Raw genomic sequence first — 24978 nt, 5'->3', positions numbered from 1 at the left:
GGAGGAGTGACCCCCAGGAGTCCCTCTCCCTTGACCAAGTGGAGGTTTCCCCGAGGAACCCCCCCCTTGCCTGCCTGCAGCGCTGAAGAGATCCCGAGATCTCTCATAGACTAACACTGCGAACCCGACGCTTGTTTCTACACTGCACCCGGCCGCCCCCGCGCCGCTGAGGGTGAAATTTCTGTGTGGGCTTGTGTCCCCCCCGGTGCCCTACAAAACCCCCCTGGTCTGCCCTCCGACGACGCGGGTACTTACCTGCAAGCAGCCCGGAACCGGGGCACCCCCTTCTCTCTATTCTAGCCTATGTGTTTTGGGCACCACTTTGAACTCTGCACCTGACCGGCCCTGAGCTGCTGGTGTGGTGACTTTGGGGTTGCTCTGAACCCCCAACGGTGGGCTACCTTGGACCAAGAACTAAGCCCTGTAAGTGCCTTACTTACCTGGTTAACCTAACAAATACTTACCTCCCCTAGGAACTGTGAAAATTGCACTGTGTCCACTTTTAAAACAGCTATTTGTGAATAACGTGAAAAGTATACATGCAATTTTGATGATTTGAAGTTCCTAAAGTACTTACCTGCAATACCTTTCGAATGAGATATTACATGTAGAATTTGAACCTGTGGTTCTTAAAATAAACTAAGAAAAGATATTTTTCTATATAAAAACCTATTGGCTGGATTTGTCTCTGAGTGTGTGTACCTCATTTATTGTCTATGTGTATGTACAACAAATGCTTAACACTACTCCTTGGATAAGCCTATTGCTCGACCACACTACCACAAAATAGAGCATTAGTATTATCTATTTTTACCACTATTTTACCTCTAAGGGGAACCCTTGGACTCTGTGCATGCTATTCCTTACTTTGAAATAGCACATACAGAGCCAACTTCCTACAGTCAATGTTACTGAATAGCCAGGGTTAGGACGATCAATAGTGTTTAACAGGTACAGTTATATTCTTTCCAACTAACCCCAGTGGCTAGAGAAACGGGCAACGTAGATTTTGTTTAAACTTTTGTTTTTGAATTGCAATGACCAAGGGCGAAATATTCTTGGAGACACAGCTTCTCGTTCTAAGTAGGAAAAGAACAAAATGCATATTCATCGATCACGACAGTTACCAGTTAAAGTCTAGATTTCTGAGTTTCTCAAGGGTATGTTTGAGCTCCAACAAGAGATTAAAAAGTCCCATCTCATATCCAGACTGTGACTACCAAGGCTCACTGATTCCATTTGGCACCACAAGCAACTGTTACCTCGTAGTTAGAGTCAGGTGCTGCAGTGTAGCCATGGAAGGGTTTTTGATTATGGGTGCTGTCCCAGTGGACCTACTGGTGGGCAAGAGATGGTGTTCAAGTTTTGGGATGGCAACATGGCTAGGCAACAACCTGAAGGCCTTGGACCTCAATGGCACAACTGGGGACCTGGAGGTGTTTTTAGCTAAGGTGCATATTTGAACACATGCAAAGAGTACCAAGATTAAGTTCCCAACTCAGTGTCGCATGCGGATGGCCTATGCTGTGAGGCACAATAGTCGTCAGAAAAGAGCAGGTGTGAAGCAACTCAACACCCCAAATGAGGGCCCGGGCCAGGTTGATGTTTTACCAGGATGCCATTGTCAGATTGGATAATGATACCTGGGTGAAAGGCTCTTGTTATCATTTGTGCTAGGAAGGATGGCTTGCAAGTTTCTCTCTACATTCCCCTTGCACCCCAGTAGCTAGCAGCAGCCTGTGGTCTACTGAAGTACATTCTTCAGATATGGCACTCTGGCAAGTTTTGGAGAGACACACTGTAACACACTGAGTGAAACTAAAGAGAGGGAAGCAGGAGCCCAAAACAAAAATGAAGAGTTGAACTGTTACTTTTAGTGATTAAGGGAACACATTGTGAGCTGTGATGCTGGAGAATACTTGGTGTAGCTGGGAGACTTTGCAATTGCTCTGTGAGAGTATGAAAAATGTCTTAGCCTGGCTTGGAAAATGGAAAAGCCTGGCCGCACTGTTCCATTTATTTTATGGCTCAGGTCATCTTTTCTCCCAAGTGGAGGCTACAATCTCCAAATCAACTAGAGGAACTGCATCATTCTTCCACAGAATTTAACAGTAGATATTAGGTTTCTACTGGTCGAATGCCATATATACCACCATCACCCATAACCAATGGTTGCTACTGGCACCTGCATCTCTGCTGGGCAGGCAACCTCTCATCCCCTACCATGTATAAACCACAGAATCCTTCCATAACAAGAGTCCTTACCATCCGTATTGTATTTTGTGTTACATTTGTTCTGGGCGTGAGACCACAAAACCACAAGTAGGCTGAATAACATCCACAGCAACTGTTGGTGGATCTGCACAAAATAGGACTTCTTATGTACAATGCCTTCGTCCACTGAGGAAGTGAACAACTGGATATATTTAATTCCATGGCTCCCAGCAGCTAAACAATAACTAGCTGATGGGCTGTGGAATAATCAGTTTCCCTGCCAAATCTGTTTTCCTCCACTGTACCTGAAACTCTCAGCTCCCCCTTTCCTCCTACTGTGCTGGGCATAGCACAACAAGTCGGGAAGGCCGGCTAGGGATGCCCAAACTCAGCAGACAGAAGAACCAACCCCCCTCTGGCTTCAACCTAGAAATTCCAGGAAACCAACGGAAAAGCCTGGGAATGAAAATCCACCCTGATTGGAGAGTTTGGAAATGTTAAATCACCTGTCCTTTTGGGTGGTCATGACTTCCCACTAGTTTTGGATTAATATTGCTGCTTACCACATATATTTGTTCTTTCTTAAGGACTTTGAGAAGGAGACTCTCACTTCAATACAGAAACTCCTTTACTGAATCATATGGAAATGTTTAAGAGAAGATGTTAACAAGACAACAACAGCCAGAAAGCCAGGCTGGGCTGACAGCATTGACGCAAACAATAAATGCTTCAACAGAAATGCACTCCAATGCAGGGAATCAGTTGTTAGGAGATGTTCAGCAGTTCCTAGCCCAGGCCAGCATGAGGGACACACTGATTTTCCCACTTCACCCTAGGTCATGGACAAGGCCACTGAAGGGTACAAATGGTCACCTTGATTCTGCAATCACTAACTGTAGTCTTCCTGCCCTCCAATGTTAAAAGAAAATATGTTTGCCACTGAACCTGAATTCAAGTTCTCAGTTGAAACTGGTCAATCCTGTCCTGTGGATGGCAATGGAAAATGTTCTCCAGTTTCAAACTACAGCCCCTTAAGTTTGGTATGCCCTCCTGAAGACCGATGCTGTGGGAAATAGGTTTCAACACGTAGTCCACATGACAATCATTGGTCTTACATAAATGCCCTTTGCACTGATTGCCCCAAACACATCAGCATTTTCATCTGCCAAATCGATAACTGCCATATAAAGCATGACACTGGAACTTTTGTTAGGTACGTTGCCTTTGTAACCCTGAACTTCTATGGAAAGTTTGGTTTTACGTGGGATTTTAGAAGTAACTATTTCGGATTGTTTTATTTAGAAATTCAGTGACATCCTGCATCTGAAAGTGGCAAGAACCTAAGAAAGATGTATACATTCCATATTCAAGTAGATACTTTTTTTATGTCAGAGTCCTCTGTCTTATTGACCGGCCGGAAGACAAATAAACAGGGGTAAATAAGATCACTACCAAAGGCAGCTGACCAAAACCAGGCTCACCCATACGACATTGGTCATTTGGCCCCAGTTATACAAATGTTTCACCCAGCCCATCAACAGTATAAAGTGCTTGAGGTTTTATCTTGACCAAAAAAGGTGCTAGCACCCTCCTTACATTTATTTACAGACATAAAACGATATTTACCCTACGTAACTGATGTACATAACCGATATAAAAAGTCTTCTTGGAGTTACAGGTCTGATAGGACAGAGTTGGTTAGTTTATTTACTGTGTCATACTTTTCACGCACTGATCACATTCCCAACGTAAACCCTGCTTGCTTGAATTCATTAACACTGCAAAGGCATGTGCCGAAAGGAATATATAATCATTTGGAGTGCACCACTACTGGTGATCCTGGAACACCAAAGGGAAATGTCCGTACACACCATGGATACAACTGAGTAACCACAGAAAGCACAAGGACAAAAAAAGAGACTTGTTGGAGATAAGACAAGAAATGAAATGCTTTCCAGCACATAGCAGAACAGGCATCTTTGAGAGCACGTTCAGGGGAACACATGGGACACTCTCGTAGCTATTTTGCCATGGTTAGTATGTGTGACTTTCTATGGCTCTGTAATTTGAACAACAGCCTCTGCAAGAATGAACTACATGACCTAAGAAAATGGATTACAGACTTGGGGGCAGACTTTGGTTGCTGGATCAATATACTTGAAGATGCAGTGGAGGTGGATGGTTCCACTAAGGTGCAGCCTCTCTTGCAAAAACAGAATACCGGTTTTTAACTGGAGTTCCATCTTGACTAAGCCTGACTGAAAGGAGTGCAAACTAGGTTGGTGCAGAGTCTTTTGATGGAATGATGAGATTCATTGTAGTTTGGCTGATACCACGTGATGATGGTTTCATCTAAGTTAACTCAGTATGGCTGGGCTGTACATCTGTGGTGTAATACGCTTTTCACTCATGTCATAGTTATGTTTGTCTTTGCAAGGATGTGATGTGACAGATCTTGTAAATTGTGACCGATGCATCTTCACTGATTGTTAATGAGGGGAGGGAATAATCTTATGCTGAAGTGAGTGGGGATGTGATGCTGTAAAATGTTGCGTGAATCAATGTCACGTGCCCTATTAGTTGTTGGCAGGTAACAACAAAAATTGCTGTTGAGAGTGGTGTTTGTATATGAGTTCATCCACAACATGGAATAACAAAAACTTTTAGATATGTACATGCTTGCAGGTCCCTTGTACACAGTGGTGATGAGGACTTACTGCTGTGTGACCCTCACCTGCTCCAAAAGTAAATCAGGAATACCAAAGCAGAGTGCACACTCACCTGCACTGTCAGCAACCTTAAACTTTGAAGGTTCTCCACCCTCGCTGCTACCCACGGTTGTTGCCACGGCTGCTTTAAAGGCCTGGGCGATCTCATGAAACAGTTTTGGCCTGATATCATGCTAAAAATGAAAGATAAAGTGAATTTTATTATGCAGTTTTTATTGGGCCAGTTCCTTGAGCACTCCATAAAATCTGAAAACATTGGGTACATGTTAAAACAACAGATAAACTGCACGGATGTACATTGGCACTGTAAACGGAGAACAATGACAATTTTTAAAAGGTAAACAGTCACTCCTTCACAATAACAGCTATCCCAGACATTAAATAATATATACGACTGAGCCTTACAAAACACAGAACAACTCTTGCAGACTTTTGTTAGTGGCTATATACAAAGCACAAGTAAACATGTTAAACATTAGAACTAGCCCTCAGATAAGACTGATGTAGACTAACATTTCTGTAAAGGGGACCATGGTTCCAAAGTCAAACATTTTAGGAATCAATTCACATTTTTATCAAAGTCCGTATTTTACATATGCCTGAAACAACATTTAACTATGGCAAACAGATACAAAATCACTTTACACATCGTGAAGCAGAAAACAATGCTCCACTCAGCTGCAGTTATCTGCTGGTTTGGGAAAATAATGGATCTGCCACTACAGCACTGTTGACAACGGCTCAACAAAAAATAGGCAGTTTTTTGTGACTTTGGAGAGAGGGTGCTTTAGCACCAATACAGCAAAATACTTCTGTGTGTAGATGCATTATTTGCTAAGTAAAGCACTGCTTGCGCAGTGTCTGCTTTAGAGAACTGCCAACTCTTGCATTGTCTCTAAGAATCAATCAAGCACTGTACAAGGAGTTCAGTAATCCTGGCTTATCAATATTGATTGGGCACGATTCTATCTGCAAATTCTTGTGACTGGCGGTGAATGGAGAATCTTAGGCGTGCAAGGGCCAACAGACTTACTCTATTTGTTTATGTATTTCCCAAAAAAAGGTTCACATCGCAAAAGGCATACTGAGCATTTAATTTGTCTTTATTGTGGTAACAACTCATACTGTGTTTACTAGATTAGGACTTTGATAAGAATACATCTTTAAAATGCATTGCTTGTTTTCTAGTGTTTTTGAGTGTGTTATTCAATAATGAAAGAGGGTTTGAGGTTCCACTAACTTTCCCTGTAATGCCTCATGGGATTACCTGAAACACTTAAATAATGTTCAGTGAGCTGTGGGATGGTTGCAGTTCAGCTTGCTTTCGGTCTAGTGCTGGCACACTGGCTTAGTTGTTCGTGCCAGCAGGTCTCGAAAACTGGACTCTGTGGTTCTAGAGCATCTAGGTAAACATATCGGAGGTGGACAAGCTACAGAAAGCTCGAGACAAGCTACAGAAAGCTCGAGCCAAGCTGCAGACAGACAGACTCTGGCTCAGATCGAGGTTTTCTTGGGCCCTTGAGCCCAACACAAACTTCAAAGGGCTTTTATCATCCACCCACACTTTAACATGCACCAAGAATTAAAGACAAAGCAATGAGAGAAAGAACTAGATGCCAATTTAGTGGTTAAGCTGCACATCCTGAATCCAAAACACCTGGGATCAATCCTGGCTTCCCCCATTCGACCAAATTTCAGGACACTAAGAAACTGTTTTATTTCACTTGGCTTCTATATCTTCATTTTAGCACATAAGAGTACCTTGAAATACGGGAGTTCAGATGTGCTTTGTACAAACACCACTTAAACTATAAAGATGTTCAATGTAGAATTACAACCTAAGCCCCAAAGAGGGTGCACAACAACTGGCTAGCCTCCCGCTTCATGGTTGTCAGAGATGGGGGAGGGTACTGCTTCTCAATTCCAGGTTTGTAAACTATCACTTCTAATAAATGTCATCCAACACAGTGATATTATCTGATAAACTTAGGTGAAACACGTGTTGGTGAAATACACTTTAAAAAAAAGTTTTTTTAAGAGACTTGTTTTCATGGTGTACATGTACTTTAAAGCACAAAGGTGCTTCTTTTCCTTTTCTTCAGTTAACATGTAAATACATTTTTGCACGTTTAATTCAGTTAACATGTAAATAAGTTCTTGCACGTTTAACATATTTTTTAATGTTAGTGCTCAATCGAATTAACAGCAGCTCAGTGCTGCTGTTCATTCGTGTGCCACATGTAAAGGTCAGGAAGGTCACTAGTGGCCCTTGGTTCATACAAGTATCCCTGCTCTATACTATATACAGTATCTTTTTGCTAACTATATGGTTGTATTAACAAAGTTTCTTCTCTACCTGCATCTTCTGTCTCATGAACGGTTCTGCAGTTTGATAGTCTCCCCAAGCTCTTTGTTTTGCATACGATTTTGGCTGTCTTGAGTGCAGGAATGACATCTTTGAAAGTGTTTTTTTTTTTTTTTTTTTTTTTAATACATTTGGCAATGTCGGAGACAAGTGCACAGCGTCTTCTCTATATCAGTCACAGCAGAAGACATTCTCTCTACTTAGGTGCTTTTCTTTGGAGATCAGATCAAAGTCACCCATTACAAGTTTAATGGTCTTTGAAGGCAAATCCTTCCTGGTGGACTTTTCTTTGGACCTGGGAGAATAGGATGTGTCAACCTCCTCAATTGACTGTTTGGCAGAACCTTCGCAAAAAGAGCTCTACTTCTATGTTTTGGTTATATATTTAGATACCTTAGCTTTTCACTGTTCCAAAGGTTTTTCTGTTCGGTGCAGTAGACCTGAAGTCAGACCTCTTCCTGAGTGTTAATCTGTGTGCCTAGATATTGTCAGAGGGAACCTCTCTGAACTCTTATTCCAGCTAGTGTTCTCCCTGAGCTTCCTGTGGGGCTGTTATTTTTTTCTTCTCAGCCTATCCCATTTACACCATTATTAGGGTGCCTTTTTTTTGCCTCTCAAGCTCTGACTGCCCCAACTTTACCGCTGTGGCCCAGTGTGCCAACAAGATTTGGTCTCTGTGAATAAAGGTCCTTGGCTTAAAAAAAGAGCGTGGATAAGAATCCTTAGACTTACAGTCTCTTGAAAGGTAAAAGATGCACACTGAGTCTGTTATAAAGAACATATTTTCAGTTGCAGTTGGAGCAGAACCTGAAAAGTGTGTTCATGATACAAAATGTTGTTGAGTCTCATGGACACCACCTCTACTATAACTCATTCCCAGACTATGTCAAAGGCTCCTCAATCCAGAATCAATTACAGTTACTCCTCTGAAGTTTTCTGAGCATATTAATTTTGCTTGCTTCTGCTTTGACTTCCTAATGATGACTTCTCAGGAGTTTTTGCTCAACACACTTCCAAACTCATTGGTTGGAGAAAAAAAAACTGGTCACATTAGTTGCACTGTAGGGTTAAGGTTGACATTCAAGTGAGTTATACTGACTCAGCTTAGGTAGACGCCCAAAAGGAAAAAAAAAAAGTGCTAATAACACTTCCAGACCCAAGCGCTACATTGATAAATAATACACAGCATTTCAATCTAGAAGAGATTCACACTACAAAACTGTGGTTCCCCTGCCGTGTCCTGAGTTCCTGGACACGATAACTGCAACCAAGGACAGAACTCAGCCTTCACATATTCCTTAGGATGGTTCTATTGAATACATCATTGTACCCTCTGGAAGAACTGCCACTACAGAAAGAGATTCCTTGTTGGAATAGATGAAAACAGATCTCAAAAAATTATTAACTGCTTCTTCCAAATCTCCCACAGGTGTCTCTTTTTTGCTCCTAAAAATGACCTCTCAGAACTTCGTCCATGCATTGATTTCAGGGGATTAAATCAAGCCATTATAAAAGATCACTGCACTCTTCCTTAATTTTTGACACACGTAAGGTTGTGAAAGGTGCCAAAATCGTCCCAAAGCCTTATTCAAGAGAATTCTAGCATCTCTTTAGTGTGAAAAGGGGCATTTGAGACTTCTTCCATTTGGGCATTGTGAGCACAGAATTATGGCCTTTGTAATGTGTATCGCCCAAGCAGTTTTCAGTGCTTTATGGATGCTAAACTGTCCAATTTATTCTTCCCAATTACGGTAATATATCTAGAGCTCATTCTGGTATTTCAAAAAGAAAAAAAAAAAGTCAGCTGATGTTACAATGGTACTCCAACATTTGTGAGAAAATGAATTACTAACCAAACTGTGGACTATAGTTAACTTTATAAAACATCCGATGAATACCTACGTTATGTGTGATATGCTCAAAGTTAAAGCATGGGCCACTGAAAGGTCCAAGCAACTGTGTATTGTAATCCAGCCATCTCAGTATGAGAAACCCATTTTTTTTCTTCCATGCCAACTATTATATAAAATGAATAAAGAACTGGCCCACACAGTAACCCTACAGGGAATTCATTATGAAAAGGAAGATTGTTCAATTGGAATACTGAATCATCCCATGCCTTTTAAAATTATACAAATTACTCACATGAGCTCCAGTCTTAATATAATTTAATACTAATAGGCCTTTCTTTGTTGAGAGTATGCTTCAGTTCAAGCCACAGGTGCAGTGTTAGTTCAAGAAAATAACTGTTAAAAACAAAACTCATAAAATTCAACTCTCTAAAACGAAGATGGAATTAAACTATTCAGTACATGAAAATAACTTGTTGTTATCAAATAGGTATTTCAGGAATGGAGCAATTATTTCACTCTGAGCCAACACCAACTTAAAAGTTGAACTGATAACAGCAACTTAAGAGAACTAGAACAAACTGAATGTCACAACAGTTGTCAAGGTTGATGTTTTTTTATTTTTCAGCAGATGATTTTCTGATCACATATTCCTGAACCTTAAAATATCGAGACCGATTGTGTATCCAGAAATTGAAAGAGAGAAGACGCTTTGCAGAGAGATACATTATTGCCTTCCTTGGTTTTTGTTTCAGCATCACAATCTTTTTGTGTAATGTTCAAAAAATAGAAACTAAATAAGCATTAGAGCGAGTAAGAGACAAACATCTAGTTCCAAGATGGACTCCCACTAAGGAGCAACAAATTATTCTCACCATTAAAAATTTCAGCTGTTTCATGACCCCCTTAAAACTGGACAATGGGAAGAAAAAAAAATCAATGAAGACTTAGTTTAACATCACGTTTGGAGGACTAGTTCATACAAAGATAGATATATCTAAAGGTCTGCGGAGTTTATGCTCAAGTAAAAAAAAAAAAAAAAAAAAAATCAAACAGAGATACAACGTGCACTTTGAAACTCCTTGGTATCTTGAACTAAACACCAGCAACAACTCACTTTCAGAGCAGCAGGCTGGAACAATGGCAGCTAAAACGATTTTCTTACTTTGAATTTGCCCATGGGGTAATGAACATTGTTTTATTATCTTGTTTGGCTTTGGCAACCCACTTGGGACATCATTTTAAAATGTGCAGGACTACCCTTACCAGGATGCACTTTGCAGCTTACTTGAGGTCTACTCGGAGAGAACTGGTATTCAACTGATATTAGGTGTCTGCAGTTGGCCTTTGAAAAAGGAGGGAAATGTTGGTCTCTGCTGGTGAAGGGAGGAACCCAGAAACACGTGTCCAGAGATGCTTGAAAATACAAGGCCTGTGATAATGAAAATGCCAAAGAATTCTCTGTAAGTTGCTGGCTTTGCTACATTCCGTAATGACCTGTTAAGAGTACGCTTTCGTTCAGGACAACTCTTTTTGTACTCATTTTACTGTGTATGTAAGTCTTTCTGAAGGTGGTTCTAATAACAATAGATGTTTTCACCAAAATTGCTCAGTTCTGAATAAACTACCTTCTGTTTACCTAAAGGCTACTGTGTTTTTGATGTACTTAGATTACATGGTCTTCCATTTAGAATTTGATGGATGGCATCAGTATCCTTCCAAGCTTGCAAGATGACTATTAAAAACCGGGCATCCAATAAGCAATCTCAGGTTTTCATTCACAGTGAATGCCTTTCAAGACAGCACGAATGGTGCATGGATATCATTCAGGAAGTTATGCCCTGATAAACAGGTTCCCAGACACAAAGGGCCAGCTTCTGTATAAATGGTGGGTGACAATGCATGCCTCTCTCATTCACTTATTGTCCATAATAAAATCATCAATGTTGTCACCTAAATATTAGAGCCCTTTTTCACTTTCTCCTGTAATGATTGCTGTGACAGCTGAACTGAAACAACCTATCCTATGGACGCATCCCTTTTTCATGTTTCACTTTTAAAACTTGCAAGTCATCTATCTAACATTAAAAGGATCAAACCACTGCCCCCATCAATGTTAGTAGAACCAAAAAAAAATGAATGCAGTCAGGAAAAATGTGTTTCACGTATTCATTGAGGACACCAGCAATATATATACATTGGAAGGATATTTTCTCTACAATAGGTTTTAGACGGCTAATTCCTCCATTTGTGCTACTTATTTGGGCTGCCAATTTCATAGACTTCACCATGACAAACCTGGTCATCTGAGGGGGTGGTAGAATATTATTCCTCTAGGTTTGTGGATTGGGGTGACTGCCAACACGCCTTCCTCAGTGGTGCTGCTGCAGCAGTGGCCTCGGGCTCCGCGTTCGTCACACTCCCCTACAGCATGGCTGTGTCTGAAGCATAAGGGACGAGGGGGTGCATGCTTAGGCACTTTACTGTCTGTTTTTCAGCACAGGAGTATTCATCTCTGATTTAATGTTATTGGCTGTATCCTTCCACTGAGTGTGCACTGAACTACTATAACCATAGCCTTCGCTATTTGCTATAGAAACAGAAATGTATCAAAGGCATGGGATCCTTTATCAGAATCCACATTTTGGTTATTTTCTACGTTTTGTGTGCTTATGCGGCACACAGTTAAGTATTAAAACCCGATCTACTGGCTTTGCCAATGCTTATTCAATACAACTTAATATAGTTTTAGAATCCACAGCTGTCCTTTGTCCTTTCTACCTAACCCTAGCAATGTGGAGGAAACAAACTTCCTGTTCAATACATTTTTTTCTTCCAGGTATTTACTGCTCAGTGAGTCACAAAGTCACTTCTTCCTGCTGGTTCCTCACTCTGGCAGTAGCCTCCTCTGTTACTACTGCCTGCTGACTTGACCCATTCCTTGGATTTTATTTCTGGAACCTGTGTTTCCGCTAAGAAGCATTTTATTCGAGTAGCTTATTGGGACCTTTCTTAATTTTAGCCAAGTTTGTGTCTACAATCGTTAAAGAATTCAGAATTCCTTGCCCACAAACTTAGAAAGTTTTGGACTGAGCAGTCACAAAGACCTGCACCTAAAATGGGCCCACCTTACCTAGTCAACATATTAATCGAAGTTTCAACCTTGCCTCCCTCAATCAAAGCCAACTCTCAAATTAAACGAAGGCCAAGTGTTTGCTTTATCTTCGGTTGTAACAACTATCAGGAGTATTCTTTGCTCTTCCCACGGCATACCCCAGCACCACACCTTGTCACACATGCCCAATTTAAAAGTCTCATAGTGGGGACTGCCTGTAATACACACAATTAGCACAATTTGCGACAGAAAACATTATAGAGAAAACTGTGTGTAAACACCACAGAGCAGATATCTATTGTTTGGAAACAGTGTGATCGGAAAAGCACTTACCACTAAATAACATGTAAATAACAATTATCTTGGCTAGAACTACAGACACACCTAGCAAACTTACAGCAGACCATATTACCAATAGCAAAAGATTAAGAGCCAGACGTATAAAGCAGAATCATGGCACTCGTGATTGCAAAAATTTATTTTTTAATCTCCAAACCTGAAATTGCAGTTTGGTCACAATTTGTGGAATTGCAATTTGGGTTTATGACCCATTACCGATTCGGTATTTGAAAGGGGAGTGTTTAGGGCAGCAGTTCTCAACCAGTGATCTGCAGAGCCCAGGGTCCGGGGTCCAAAGGCCTGGGCCGGCAGAAAGGCACTTCTCCAGCTGGGGCCTCTTGACAGAAACAAGTGTCTGTTTTTTATATTTATTACTTCATTTGTGCAGCAGTTTTAAAAGCACTGCAAAGTTCCCTGTACAAACAGCAGCTTCAGGGCAAAAATAAAAGCATCAAGATAACTTTGGTGATTAATGTACCTGCTGCACAGAGATGGGAGTTTTGTTTATTGGCAGTTTTGACTCATCTAAGGTAGCACAGATGGTTAATATGCCTGCTGCAAAGAACATGGATCATGCAAAGAAAAGTACTTTATGTGCATAGAACAGAGGGTTAATGCTTTTGTCACAGATTCTTTTGGTACTGTGCAGTTCATAAATTACGATCATAATCTAACACAGTGAGCTATGAACTGCTATCAAAGAGCTGAACGCAAGCTGCTTGGCACAAATTAGAAAGTTATGTTTTTCCCAGTCTTTGATTATCCTTATGCTGCTAAAAAAGCTTTGCTTGCGTAGAAATACATTCTTATTATTAACGTGATAGCTAATCACTGTGTTATGTTCTGAATTCTGAGTTTGTGCTTCTCCAGACTAATCACTCTTAGAAAATGCCTACCAGTGTGGGTGACATGTGAATCCTACACCTTGTAGTCCCCTGTAAAGTGCTCCGGACACCCAACACTGGTATGAGAGGTGCTATAAAACAAATTAAATAAATGTCACAGAGGGGCTATGGAGAGATGAGGCCCTTGTGGTTTTATTTCCTTTCCCCATCACATAAGTATGTTAAAAAGCTTTCACATACATCAGATCTTATGTACCCCCTACCCCCCCCCACCCCCACCCCCAAAAAAACAGACATCGCTTGGGAAATGTAGACTCTGACCTGAGGATTCAGCTTTCCTAAATAAAACCAAACACTGAAAAGTTAGTAGCCGAGATGCAGTGCCAACCTTCCCATTAAAATGTTCAGATTTTTGCATATTTTATCAACATAAAATAATTATACCTTCAGTAATTTGAGTATTTGTTTGGTGTGTACTTGTTTGTGTATTTTTTGCGAATTACTGTTTTAATGTTTGAAATTTAAATTGTACAAATTGCTTGGCGGTCCCCGGCTTCCAATGGTGTTTCAGTGGGGCCCTTAGGAGTCAAAAGGTTGAGTACCACTGATTTACGGTGTCCCTTCCAAATATCAAATAGGAGTGGTATATGTATTAATGTTTAATGAGCAAATTCAGGTTGAAAAATATTAATCCTTTACCACCTCCTCAAAGGAGACAGCAAGCCATTCGTAAAAGGGGACCCATTCCCATTTGTGACCTCTTCCCAAGGGACCACTCACCTTTTGTGAAAAACACTTTTTGAAGAGTAGTCACTGGTCCTATGGGCTTACACTTTTCATTGATTTATTTATTTATATTTATTTATTCTGACTCATTCCGTTTTCCTTTAGGGCCTACTGATTCATTTAAAAACATTGCTTTATTTAAAAGCAATCAATTACATGGTGGTCTTCTGACCTCAACAGGCCACCATCCCTGCAAAGGTAGTCACTCCTAATAGGTCACAAATTGCGGCCTACCTCAGCAACATTCATGAGGGAGATCGATTTGCGACCTGCTAGGAATAGGAATAATTAATTACATAAATATAAAGTTTCCTACAATAAGAAAAGCGATTACTTAATAGCTTATCATGGGAAAGGGGGGTGGGGGTTTGGGAGTGATGTGGGATGGAATTGCCTTTTTAAACGTTATGACATCTGTCCCAAAATACACTTACATTGCTATCTACAAATTATAAGTGATAAACACCACACTCCATTCTGTGATACAATTCTGGACACTAAAGCAAGTACTAAATAACACTGGCACTGGGTGGCCTTACCAATGGCATAAACAAGCACTATATACATAATTATGATAGAATAACTTTTTTTTTTTTTTTTCGTTTTTTCTAAGTAGCACTTCATACTGCACATTTTTAAGTGTCCATAGGCCCCATGTAATGCTAAGCAATTTGTAAACGTGAGCAAGATTTAAGGCGGAGTTTGCTTTCCTGCGATTCAAACTTTGAACGTGCAGATCACAGAAGAAAAGTGGTCAACTCACCAAGCTTTTTCAACAACTTGCATTTGCAAGCATTTTAGGAGCTAGCTAGTGAATATTTTAGAGAACACAATGTTGATTCTGCTATCATACAAGTACAATCTGCCAGGTTACAATTATTGCTGGATTCTTCAATAAATCCTCCATAGTTTTCAAATTACTCATGCTAGACTTGAACAGAGACCGTATCTCTCAGGCTACAAGGACAACTTTGGACACAAATACAAAAACATGCCATCATCACAGAAACTTTGAGTACAGCGGGCACGGGGTTGTGCATGTGCATGCTGCACATGTAATTTGTGATCTATCATCTCATTATAAAATTTCACTGCAGAGATGCATTTTTGCCCTAGGGGCGCTTGGTGCAGTAACTGACCGTTGCTGCTTCTTTCCAGCTCTCCACCATCTTAAGGGTTACTAATACAAGTTCAGCTTTTTTGCTTTTGGGAGTGGCAGATTCATCTTCGTCATCGTCATCATCATCCTCAATTTCCTGTAAATATAAATGAAAATACCAAGTAAGCAAAAGCAGCAGATCCGCAAACTGAGTCTTCTAGTCTAACGGATCCAGGAGGGCAGAGGATCTGAGAGCTAAAAGCACAACATCTCATATACCTGCCCATTTTGCAACACAGCACATGCACAGTTCTAGACTGACACCCATCAGGCACTGACCACATCAAGGGTCTGGGATTCCCAGCACTTCTGGCGACCTATAACACTCTAGTTCAGTGGTTACCAACCTGTGGTCCGGGGAACCCTATGGATTGGTGAAGCCTCCTCAAGGGGTCTGCGACTGCTCAGAAAATTAAATATTAACAGATAAAGTAAATATACATAAAGTGACTAAACGTACAACTGACATTTTTTTTTAAACACACTGTAAATGTCAAGGAGGTTGAAACTGGAGACTAAAAATTGAATTAGTATCCTCAGATTGATTGGTGGGAGCAAAGTAGGTGCATCAAACAGAATATAGAATGGACAACGTGTGGCATCAACTGAATTTAGAAAAGCTCTAGCCTCCCTATGAAAGGTATTATTTTTTGTATTTATATTTCTTTGCAATTTAAATAAAATGTGTTATTATTTTGTATGTGTTTGAGGAATGCTTATTTCTGTATTTTATGTGTTTTGTTTTTCAGTTCAAATCATCAACAATGTTTAAGTCGGGGTCCCCGACTTCCACTAATGACTCGGAGTTGGGGGGGTGGAGGAGATCACCGAATTACAGTAATGATCAGTGGAGGGTCCCCAGGTTCCAGTAATGATGAGGCAGGGGTGCACAGAAGTCAAATGGTTAAGAACCACTGCTCTAGATGTTCTCATTTTACATTGCAGAAACTGCAGAGTGGTTATTCTTCATTAATTTGTATTGATAGGCAAAGACTCCTACTGCCCAAGGAGACAGCATAGGAGACAGTAAGAAGATTTAACACACGGCCTTCTCGCCACCCATTGTGTAATCTGCTCAGGCTGGTTCAGTTTAAAGTTCAGATGCCAGATTCTGGTACTCCAAGAGGAGTAAAAGAGAGCAAAACATAGAGCAGAAGACCAAAACAGCTTGAAAATCAGAAGTGTGAAAGGAGTGCCAGCAAGACAAAGAGGTTCTGACAGATAGAGAATGTGATAATCAGTGTGGTGAACAACAATTCATTCACATATCTTGGAGATAAATGCTGCTGGTGTTGAGAGCAGATATGTTTACCTGTATAAAGTTTAACTTATGGCATATTATAAGGACAGCTTGTGACCAGCTTCATCAAAAGGATAGACGTATACCTTATGACCATTTGCTAGAGGGTAACACTGTATATGGAAAGATGGTGAGGGAGATGGGAGCACATTTCTCAGAGTCTTACTGCAGTCAGTGGTTATGGGGCAGCATCCATGCAGATTACTGTCTTGTGTGCCAGGCCCTCAGGTACTAATGCACTACTATTTAAGTTACTTCCTTGCTTGCTACTGGAGGCTGTTGAAGGACTTGATTTCAGACACAATTTGGCAAGTTACCATATTCACTAAATTCAACATCCAGACATTTCTTCAGTTACAAGAAAGTAAAGCAGGTAGCGTAGAATAAGGAATGGGAAAAAAACAGATGAACTAGGCCTTCTGAGTAAAAGACCCACCCTGACTTTAAAGAATGCATGCTAAAATACTATAAATTAGATCATGGAGTCTACCAGACAATTTTATCCTACAGGTCTGAAATTAAAAGTCCTTGGCAATCCATGAAAATCAATGTGTCTCAGTCTTTTATATGGTCAATGTGCCTCATTGAATACATTTGTATTTTTAAGGTTTATACAGCGCATTATACCCAAAGGTGTCAAATCGCCAGCACTAGTGAGAAGAATACTCTAGATAAAGAGACCAGAACCACTACAATCATGAAAGGGAGAAAAGCCATGTTTTTAAATGCCTACGGAAGGCTACCAGAGAGGGTACACTTGCAATGTGGGTTGGCAGTGTGTTCCACAGTTTAGCAGCTACAACTGAAAAAGAGTGACCACCCCATCTGGCCTTCCGAAATCTAGGAATGATCACCTTTCTAAGGGAGGATGACCTAAGTTGTCTCTTAGGGATGTACCAATGAAAAGCAGTTCTCAGGGGCATTGGCACCTGATGGTGGATAGCCGCATTAACCCGACAGAAAGCTTTAAAGGTCACGTGCTTCCTGACTAGCAGCCAGTGAAGGGAACGCATATCCTCCATGAATGACAGACGTCTAGGCACGCCCAGAACCAGGTGAGCTGCAGCATTCTGAATGACCAGAAGCCTATTCAGAGCGGACTTGTTAATGTTTAAATTAAGGGGATTGCAATAGTCAAGACACAATGTAATTGGTGTAATAACCACTGCTACTCTAAGTTCAAATTGATATGAAAGGGTAAACTTTTTTCAAAAGTTTAATAATAAAAAAGTAAGAACTCACTGTCTTCTTAACCGGTGTCAAAAGTAAGGGTATTGTCAAAGATCACTGCTAGGTTTTTTGGTGAGACAACCGTAAGAGGTAGGGGGTGCATGGGTCTCATGCCACCAAAGTTCTGACCATACAGAATTCTGTTCCCCAAAGATCAAAATCTCAGTTTTATCTGCATTAGGTTTCAACCAGTTCTCTTTCCTCCAGATGTTAATTTCCGCCATACAGTATTTGAACTTTTCTGCAACTGACAGCGTTTCATTTGATATGGAAGTGATGATTTGTGTGTGGTCCGCACAGGACAACACCTAAAAATCATATGACCGCACCAAAGGGCGACATGTAAGTTAAACATCGTGGGGTAGAGGGAAGATCCCTGTGGAACCCTGCAGGGAAGCTGGAATAGTTCAGCCCTAAAATTCCCACATCTTATGGTATGGGCTCTATTTATCAAATGAATGCTTCAAAAAAGGCCAAAGCGCTGTCTCCCAATCCTGCTTGGTGCAGTCTTTGCACCTAGTCGGATGGAGATACCATTTAAAATGCCGCTGATGAATCCAATATTACAAGGATGACTGAGCAGCCTTGATATACCTGGCAAAGGACACAATCTGCTGCCTCACCAAAGCAGATTCAGGACTATGACCAGGCCAAAACCATTCTGAGAGGGGGTCCAGAAGGTCCTGGTTGGTAATAAATTTGGCCCTATTCCTGACTGATGTATTTTTCAAAAATTCTAGACAGCACGGGTTAGAGAGAAATAGGACAAAGATTGTTGAGGCCCTCAGGATCCCAATTGGGTTTCTTTTTGAGGGGGATAACTATTGCCTCCTTCCAGAGTTCGGGGAAATACTCCTCTTATAAGTATCTGATTACAGATCTTTTCAAGAAAGGCAGCAGTGTGATCCGGAACTGTTGTAAGATTCTGGGAGGGCATGGGTCATCATCTGAATCGGATGTTGTGTGTATGAGAAGATGTTTTACTTTCAAATGAGTTATAGGGGAGGAAAACAGACATCATAGGAGGTCAATTAAGTATTTATCCTCCCCTATGAGGTGTGAGGGCTGGTGGGGGGCTATCCTCATTCACATTAAAATCAGAGAAGATCTTCAGGATCTTATCTTTAAAATAAACAGATACACTGTTACAAATACATTGAGAGTTTTCCACAGATTGCTGACCTGGAGGAATTGAAAGATCTTTAACTACTTTAGTGGCAAATCTTATTTATGAATAAAATAGGAAGACTTGGCAGCTATAATGGCTCGTTTGTACATAAGGATCAGCTCTTTGTGCTTATGTTTCTCTCCCGACCTCCGTTCTTTCCTCTGACACTGTCATCTGAGGTATTTTAATTCTTCTGAGAAACAAAGTGTGGAAAATGTAGTTCTGGTACCAGTCTTTTTTTAATATGGGTGATCTGATTGGTTGCAGTCATCACCCAAGCATTAAAATCATCTGCAATTGGTACCTGAGGCTGTAATTTTTCCCTAATGAGTCACTAAGTGCAGAGCCCAAGACTTTGGAGATTTTACTCCACCTTATAAGCAAAATGGGTTTACAATGCATCTGTCCTATATTCTTCTGTAGTGTGATTTTAAAGGTTACTGCGATGTGATCTGTCCAACTAAAAGGGAGAAGGTCACCCATCACCAAAGCTGAGTGAGTGAAAAAACACCATATATGGCCTGCTATGTGAGTGAAGAAGTTAACCATTTGAGAGAATCCAAAGTCCTTCATAAGTTGTAAGAACATGACAGACTCATTGCACCCCATATCATGTGTCACACATATCTAGAATGTTATTTATCTTGTGCCCTTCATCCTGGTTTCTTCAGTTGCTCCAGTTGTAAGAAATAACTCCGCAGTAAGAGCAAATCTATTTGCATCTGCTGAAACCCCCAAAAAGTATTGTGGCTAAATCTGGTCATTCGTAGCAAAAACACATTTAAAGCAAGTTCCACAGAAACGAAAGAAGAAACATACCTCCCTTTCCGTATGACTCCTTCCATGCCTCAATACAGACAATATTGATAATTTAATAAGTATGCACAGTTGATACTCTTATACAAAAGACAACAAATGGCCCTATATCCTCAGACGTGGGAAGAAGAAGCAGAGACTAGAGGTAAAATTCAACTTCCACAAGCAGCCTGTAGCAGGTCTCCCTCAAGTTTCTTTTTCCCTCTGCTCAGAGGCAGCATAACAAATGCACTTAGACCATTTAGAATGACAATCCCAGCCAAGAGTGCCTCTAAACATGCCCACAAATGATTAACGAACACCAATCCTCCTTTAAAAACTCGCCAAAAAAACTCCAGCAGAAGAGAGAAGCGTTTACACAGGTGTTCACCCTGACCCTCACTGTGAAACTCACTGACGCAGTCACCCCTTTACCATCCAATGTTCACACTGGTTCACAGTAACTGCATTTTTCGGACTAGTGTGTCAGGACTGATGTAATGAAGATCAAGAATCAGTCTGGCTTTTCCCAGGGACACTGTTTTCCATCTCCTGGGAGCTCAAAGAACGCTGTAGAGAGCTAAACCATCACAGTGCCCCAGTTTCCAAATTCTCAATTTGTGCCTTGAAGTGAAACTTTAAGGCCTTCTATAATAGATGTTGTTTGCCCTCCAACTCCGGTCTCAACAAGCTACTTGCCACTTGGACACCCCATCCACAAGCGTTCCGCAGGAATATCTGAAAGCACACCCAGCACCCTGAGGTGAGACCCCCTACTCCTCATGTTGTCCAGAGTTTCACTTCTCATGTAAGCTTTAAGATAACCTCAATAGCACCCCCACTTAAAGACCTTTGTTTTTCTTCTCTTTTTGTCATCTGCACTGTCTTTTCCTGTGATTCTAAAATATTCATCCCACCAGCTATGTTGTTCGGCTTCTGTTCTGCCGACTTTCGAACATCTTCCACTTTATCCTCACCACCAGCTCTGTGCAAAGTGCATCCTGAGATTAAGGCCCGTCTTTTCACCCACACTTAGCCACGCTTTAGCTAAGGAGCACTTTGTGACTCTTTCGCTGCAAGCCATACTTGGTTTGAAAGAATTCCTCCTTGCGACGCCTCTTGGCCGACCCGGCACATTGAGTACCAAAAGCAAACTCAATCACATAGGAATAGATTTGAAGGATACAATAAAACATCCTCTTAAGATGGTCTCAGAGTAACACTTTACTTAGAGCATCTATACCTCTGAACTCTGGATCCGGTTGGTGGATCAGGGTCTATCACCAACACACTTTTCAAATTTGCAAGGCTTCTGAATCCCTCGGCCCGAATGGCCTTCATTAAATCTGCCATGGACCAGACACAGACAGGTCAGGCCTCTCCCAACACCACATGAGGGATCTGTGCCTCCAGGCAACTGCTCCCAAATGTTTAATACAGAAGCACGGACCGGATGGCCACCACCGGCAGAAAATGCAGATACAAGCACTCAAAGTATGTCAAATGGGTTAGTTGGTAAGGAAGGTAAAGGCATGCTTCCATGATCAATCTGGAGTAGGGGACTCTGAAGGGGAAACTGCACCCCTTGCCTCACTTACGCCTACCTTCAACAGAGAAGTCACTCTTGCGAACAAGAGGACACACACAGGGGACTTGGGCAAGAAGGGCAAAGGGATCAGACCAGGAGATCAAAAATACTGCGGCCAATCTTGGCTCCAGGTGACCAGTGTCTGTTGTAGAGTGAAACGTGTACAAAAGTAAAGTTTTAGTGTCTAGTAAACATTGCCACCTGGAGATCTGTAGGAAGTTGGCTCTGTATATACTATCTCAAAGTGAGAGATAGTGTGCACAGAGTCCAAGGGTCCCCCTTAGAGGTTGATAGTGGCAAAATTAGATAATACTAATGCTCTATTTTGTGATAGTGTGGTCGAGCAGTAGGCTTATCCGATGGTACTGTTAACCGTTTGTTGTTCACACACAGGCGATAAATGAGGAACACACACTCAAAGACTTAACTCCAGGCCAATAGTTTTTATATAGAAAAATATATTTTCTTAATTTATTTCAGAACCACAAGATTCAAGATTTGAGGTAAGTACATAAAATGCAAGGTACTTCACACAGGTAAGTAGAGAACTTTGATTTAAAACAGTAGTACACAGTTTATGTAAAATTGACAATAAGCTGTTTAAATCAACAGTTCCTAGGGGAGGTAAGTTTAGTTAGTTTTCCCAGTAAGTAAAGCACTTACACATTCAGTCTCCTGGGCATAGGCAGCCCACCGTTGGAGGTTCAAGGCAACCCCAAAGTCACAGCACCAGCAACACAGGGTTGGTCAGGTGCAGAGGTCATAGGCGGGCCCAAAACACATAGGCGCCTATGGAGAACAGGGGTGCTCCGATTACGGTCTGATGGCAGATAAGTACCTGTGTCCTAGGGGAGCAGACCAGGGAGGGTTTTGTAGAGCACTGGAGGGGACACAAACAGGCACACAAAACACACCCTCAGGGGCACAGGGGTGCAGTGTGCTAAGTAGGCATCAGGTTTGCTATAGGAAGAAATGGAGGGACCTGGGGGTCACTTAGTCAACGCAGGCAGGGCACAGGGGGGCTTCTCTGGCCAGCCACCGACTGGGCTAGGAAGAGGGCCGCCTGCTGGTCACTCCTGCACTGGAAGGTGGTTCCTCTTGGTCCTGGGGGCTGCGGGTGCAGTGCTTGGTCCAGGCGTCGGGTTCCTTATTACCAGGCAGTCGCGGTCAGGGGGAGCCTCTGGATCCTCTCTGCAGGCATCACTGGGGGGGCGCAAGGGGGTCGACTCAGGTTACTCACGTTGTCGCAGTCGCCTGGGAGTCCTCTCTGCGGTGTTTGTTCTCTGGAGCTCGAGCTGGGGGCGTCGGGTGCAGAGTGGGAAGTTTCACGCTTCCGCAGGAAGAGGGCGTTCTTAGGAAGTTGCTAAAAAGTTGCAAAGTTGTTGCTGTTTTTGAACAGTGCTGCTGTTCTTGGGAGTTTCTTGATCCTTCGGGTTCAGGGCAGTCCTCTGAGTCCTCAGAGGTCGCTGGTCCCTGTCGGACGCGTCGCTGTGCAGGTTCTTTGAGTCTGGAGACAGGCCTGTAGGGCTGGGGCCAAGTCAGTTGTCGTCTCCGTCATCTTTGCGGGGCTTTCAGGTCAGCAGTCTTCTCTTCAGGTTGCAGGAATCTGATTTCCTGGGTTCAGGGTCGCCCTAAATACTAAATTTAGGGGTGTGTTTGGATCTGGGGGGCAGTAGCCAATGGCTACTATCCTGGAGGGTGGCTACACCCTCTTTGTGCCTCCTCCCTGAGGGGAGGGGGGCACATCCCTATTCCTATTTGGGGAATCCTCCAATCTCAAGATGGAGGATTTCTAAAAGCAGGAGTCACCTCAGCCCAGGGCACCTTAGGGGCTGTCCTGACTGGTGGGTGGCTCCTCCTTGTTTTCCTCATTATCTCCTCCAGCCTTGCCGCCAAAAGTGGGGGCAGTGGCCAGAGGGGCAGGCATCTCCACTAGCTGGGATGCCCTAGGGTGCTGAAACAAAAGGCATGTGCCTTTGAGGCTCACTGCCAGGTGTTACAGTTCTTGCAGGGGGAGGTGAGAAGCACCTCCACCCAGTAAAGGCTTTGTTCCTGGCCAGAGAGTGACAAAGGCTCACCCCCATGTGGCCAGAAACTCGTCTGGTTGTGGCAGGCTGGCAGAAACTGGCTAGCCTAGCACTAGGAGCTGGACTGGTATTCAGGGGGCATCTCTAAGATGCCCTCTGGGTGTATTTTACAATAAATCCCACACTGGCATCAGTGTGCATTTATTGTGCTGAGAAGTTTGATACCAAACTTCCCAGATTTCAGTGTAGCCATTATGGAACTGTGGAGTTTGTGTTTGACAAACTCCCAGGCCATATACTCTTTATGGCTACCCTGCACTTACAATGTCTAAGGTTTTGCTTAGACACTGTAGGGGCACAGTGCTCATGCACATATGCCCTCACCTGTGGTATAGTGCACCCTGCCTTACATGTGTAAGGCCTGCTAGAGGGGTGATGTACCTATGTCACAGGCAGTGAGAGGTGGGCATGGCACTCTAAGGGGAGTGCCATGTTGACTTAGTCATTTTCTCCCCACCAGCACACACAAGCTGTGAGGCAGTGTGCATGTGCTGAGTGAGGGGTCTCCAGGGTGACATAAGACATACTGCAGCCCTTAGAGACCTTCCTTAGCAACAGGGCCCTTGGTACCACAAGTACCATTTACAAGGGACTTATCTGTGTGCCAGGGCTATGCCAATTGTGGGAACAAAGGTACAGTTTAGGGAAAGAACACTGGTGCTGGGGCCTAGTTAGCAGGGTCCCAGAACACTTTCAATCATAACTGACATCAACAAAAGGCAAAAAGTCAGGAGGTAACCATGCCAAGGAAGGCATTTCCTTACAGGATCTATATACATTTGTGTGTTCTGGTTTACTGGCTACCGCTGTTTAGCAGAAACGTCTTCTGCTAGTGGCCCATGTTTCCTAGGAAGAACTGTATACTGCAATTTACTGTATAGCTACTAAACAAGATGGATTTTACACTATTTGGAAAATAATTATGTGTGCTTGTTTATTTAGCGAAAAAAATAAGTCTTCTGTTCTTAAAAAAAGTTGGATGAACAAATTAACTTTGCAGTATTTCATTCTTACTCATACATTTTAGATCGAACTGTGTTCTTTCGTTGGTCTGAAAAGCATCACCTCCATCGGCTGCACAAAGACAACAGAATAATTAATAACTGCAGAATCTGAACCATGTCAGACTGTTAAGTAAACACGGTGTATCTAAATAATGCCCATTTATAGTCACCGTATGTAAAATAATATATTGATTGGTACACTGAAAACCTGGATCGGCTTCAGTTTTATGGTCCAAAACTAGACACATATGTATTATAATTACAAGTTCTGCAGAGGAAGACGAGGTCTCATAAACCAGCGACAAAAGAAGGTGTAGCTTGGAATCGACACTGGCCTGGCCCTGCACTGCCACTACAAGGCTACCTACCAGATTAATATTTCATTAACTGTGGGCAGTCACATT

The 24978-nt window shown here is 42.1% G+C and overlaps 1 protein-coding gene across 2 annotated transcripts in view; it reads right to left on the bottom strand.

Moving 5' to 3' along the window:
• NOC2L (NOC2 like nucleolar associated transcriptional repressor) overlaps positions 1 to 24978 on the bottom strand; it is a 432367-nt gene that overhangs the window by 369454 nt on the left and 37935 nt on the right. For both annotated transcript variants that reach the window (XM_069241122.1, XM_069241123.1), the window contains exons 4-5: positions 15383 to 15499; positions 4996 to 5116 (exon numbers count right to left, since the gene is read on the bottom strand). In XM_069241122.1, the coding sequence (XP_069097223.1) occupies positions 4996 to 5116; positions 15383 to 15499 (238 nt within the window). The remainder of the gene's footprint in view (positions 1 to 4995; positions 5117 to 15382; positions 15500 to 24978) is intronic.

Source organism: Pleurodeles waltl, chromosome 6 (genome assembly GCF_031143425.1).
Source record: "Pleurodeles waltl isolate 20211129_DDA chromosome 6, aPleWal1.hap1.20221129, whole genome shotgun sequence".
NCBI classification, from domain to species: domain Eukaryota; kingdom Metazoa; phylum Chordata; class Amphibia; order Caudata; family Salamandridae; genus Pleurodeles; species Pleurodeles waltl.
The sequence above is the reverse complement of the archived record's forward strand: the minus strand, read 5'-3'. Positions and strand labels throughout refer to the sequence as shown.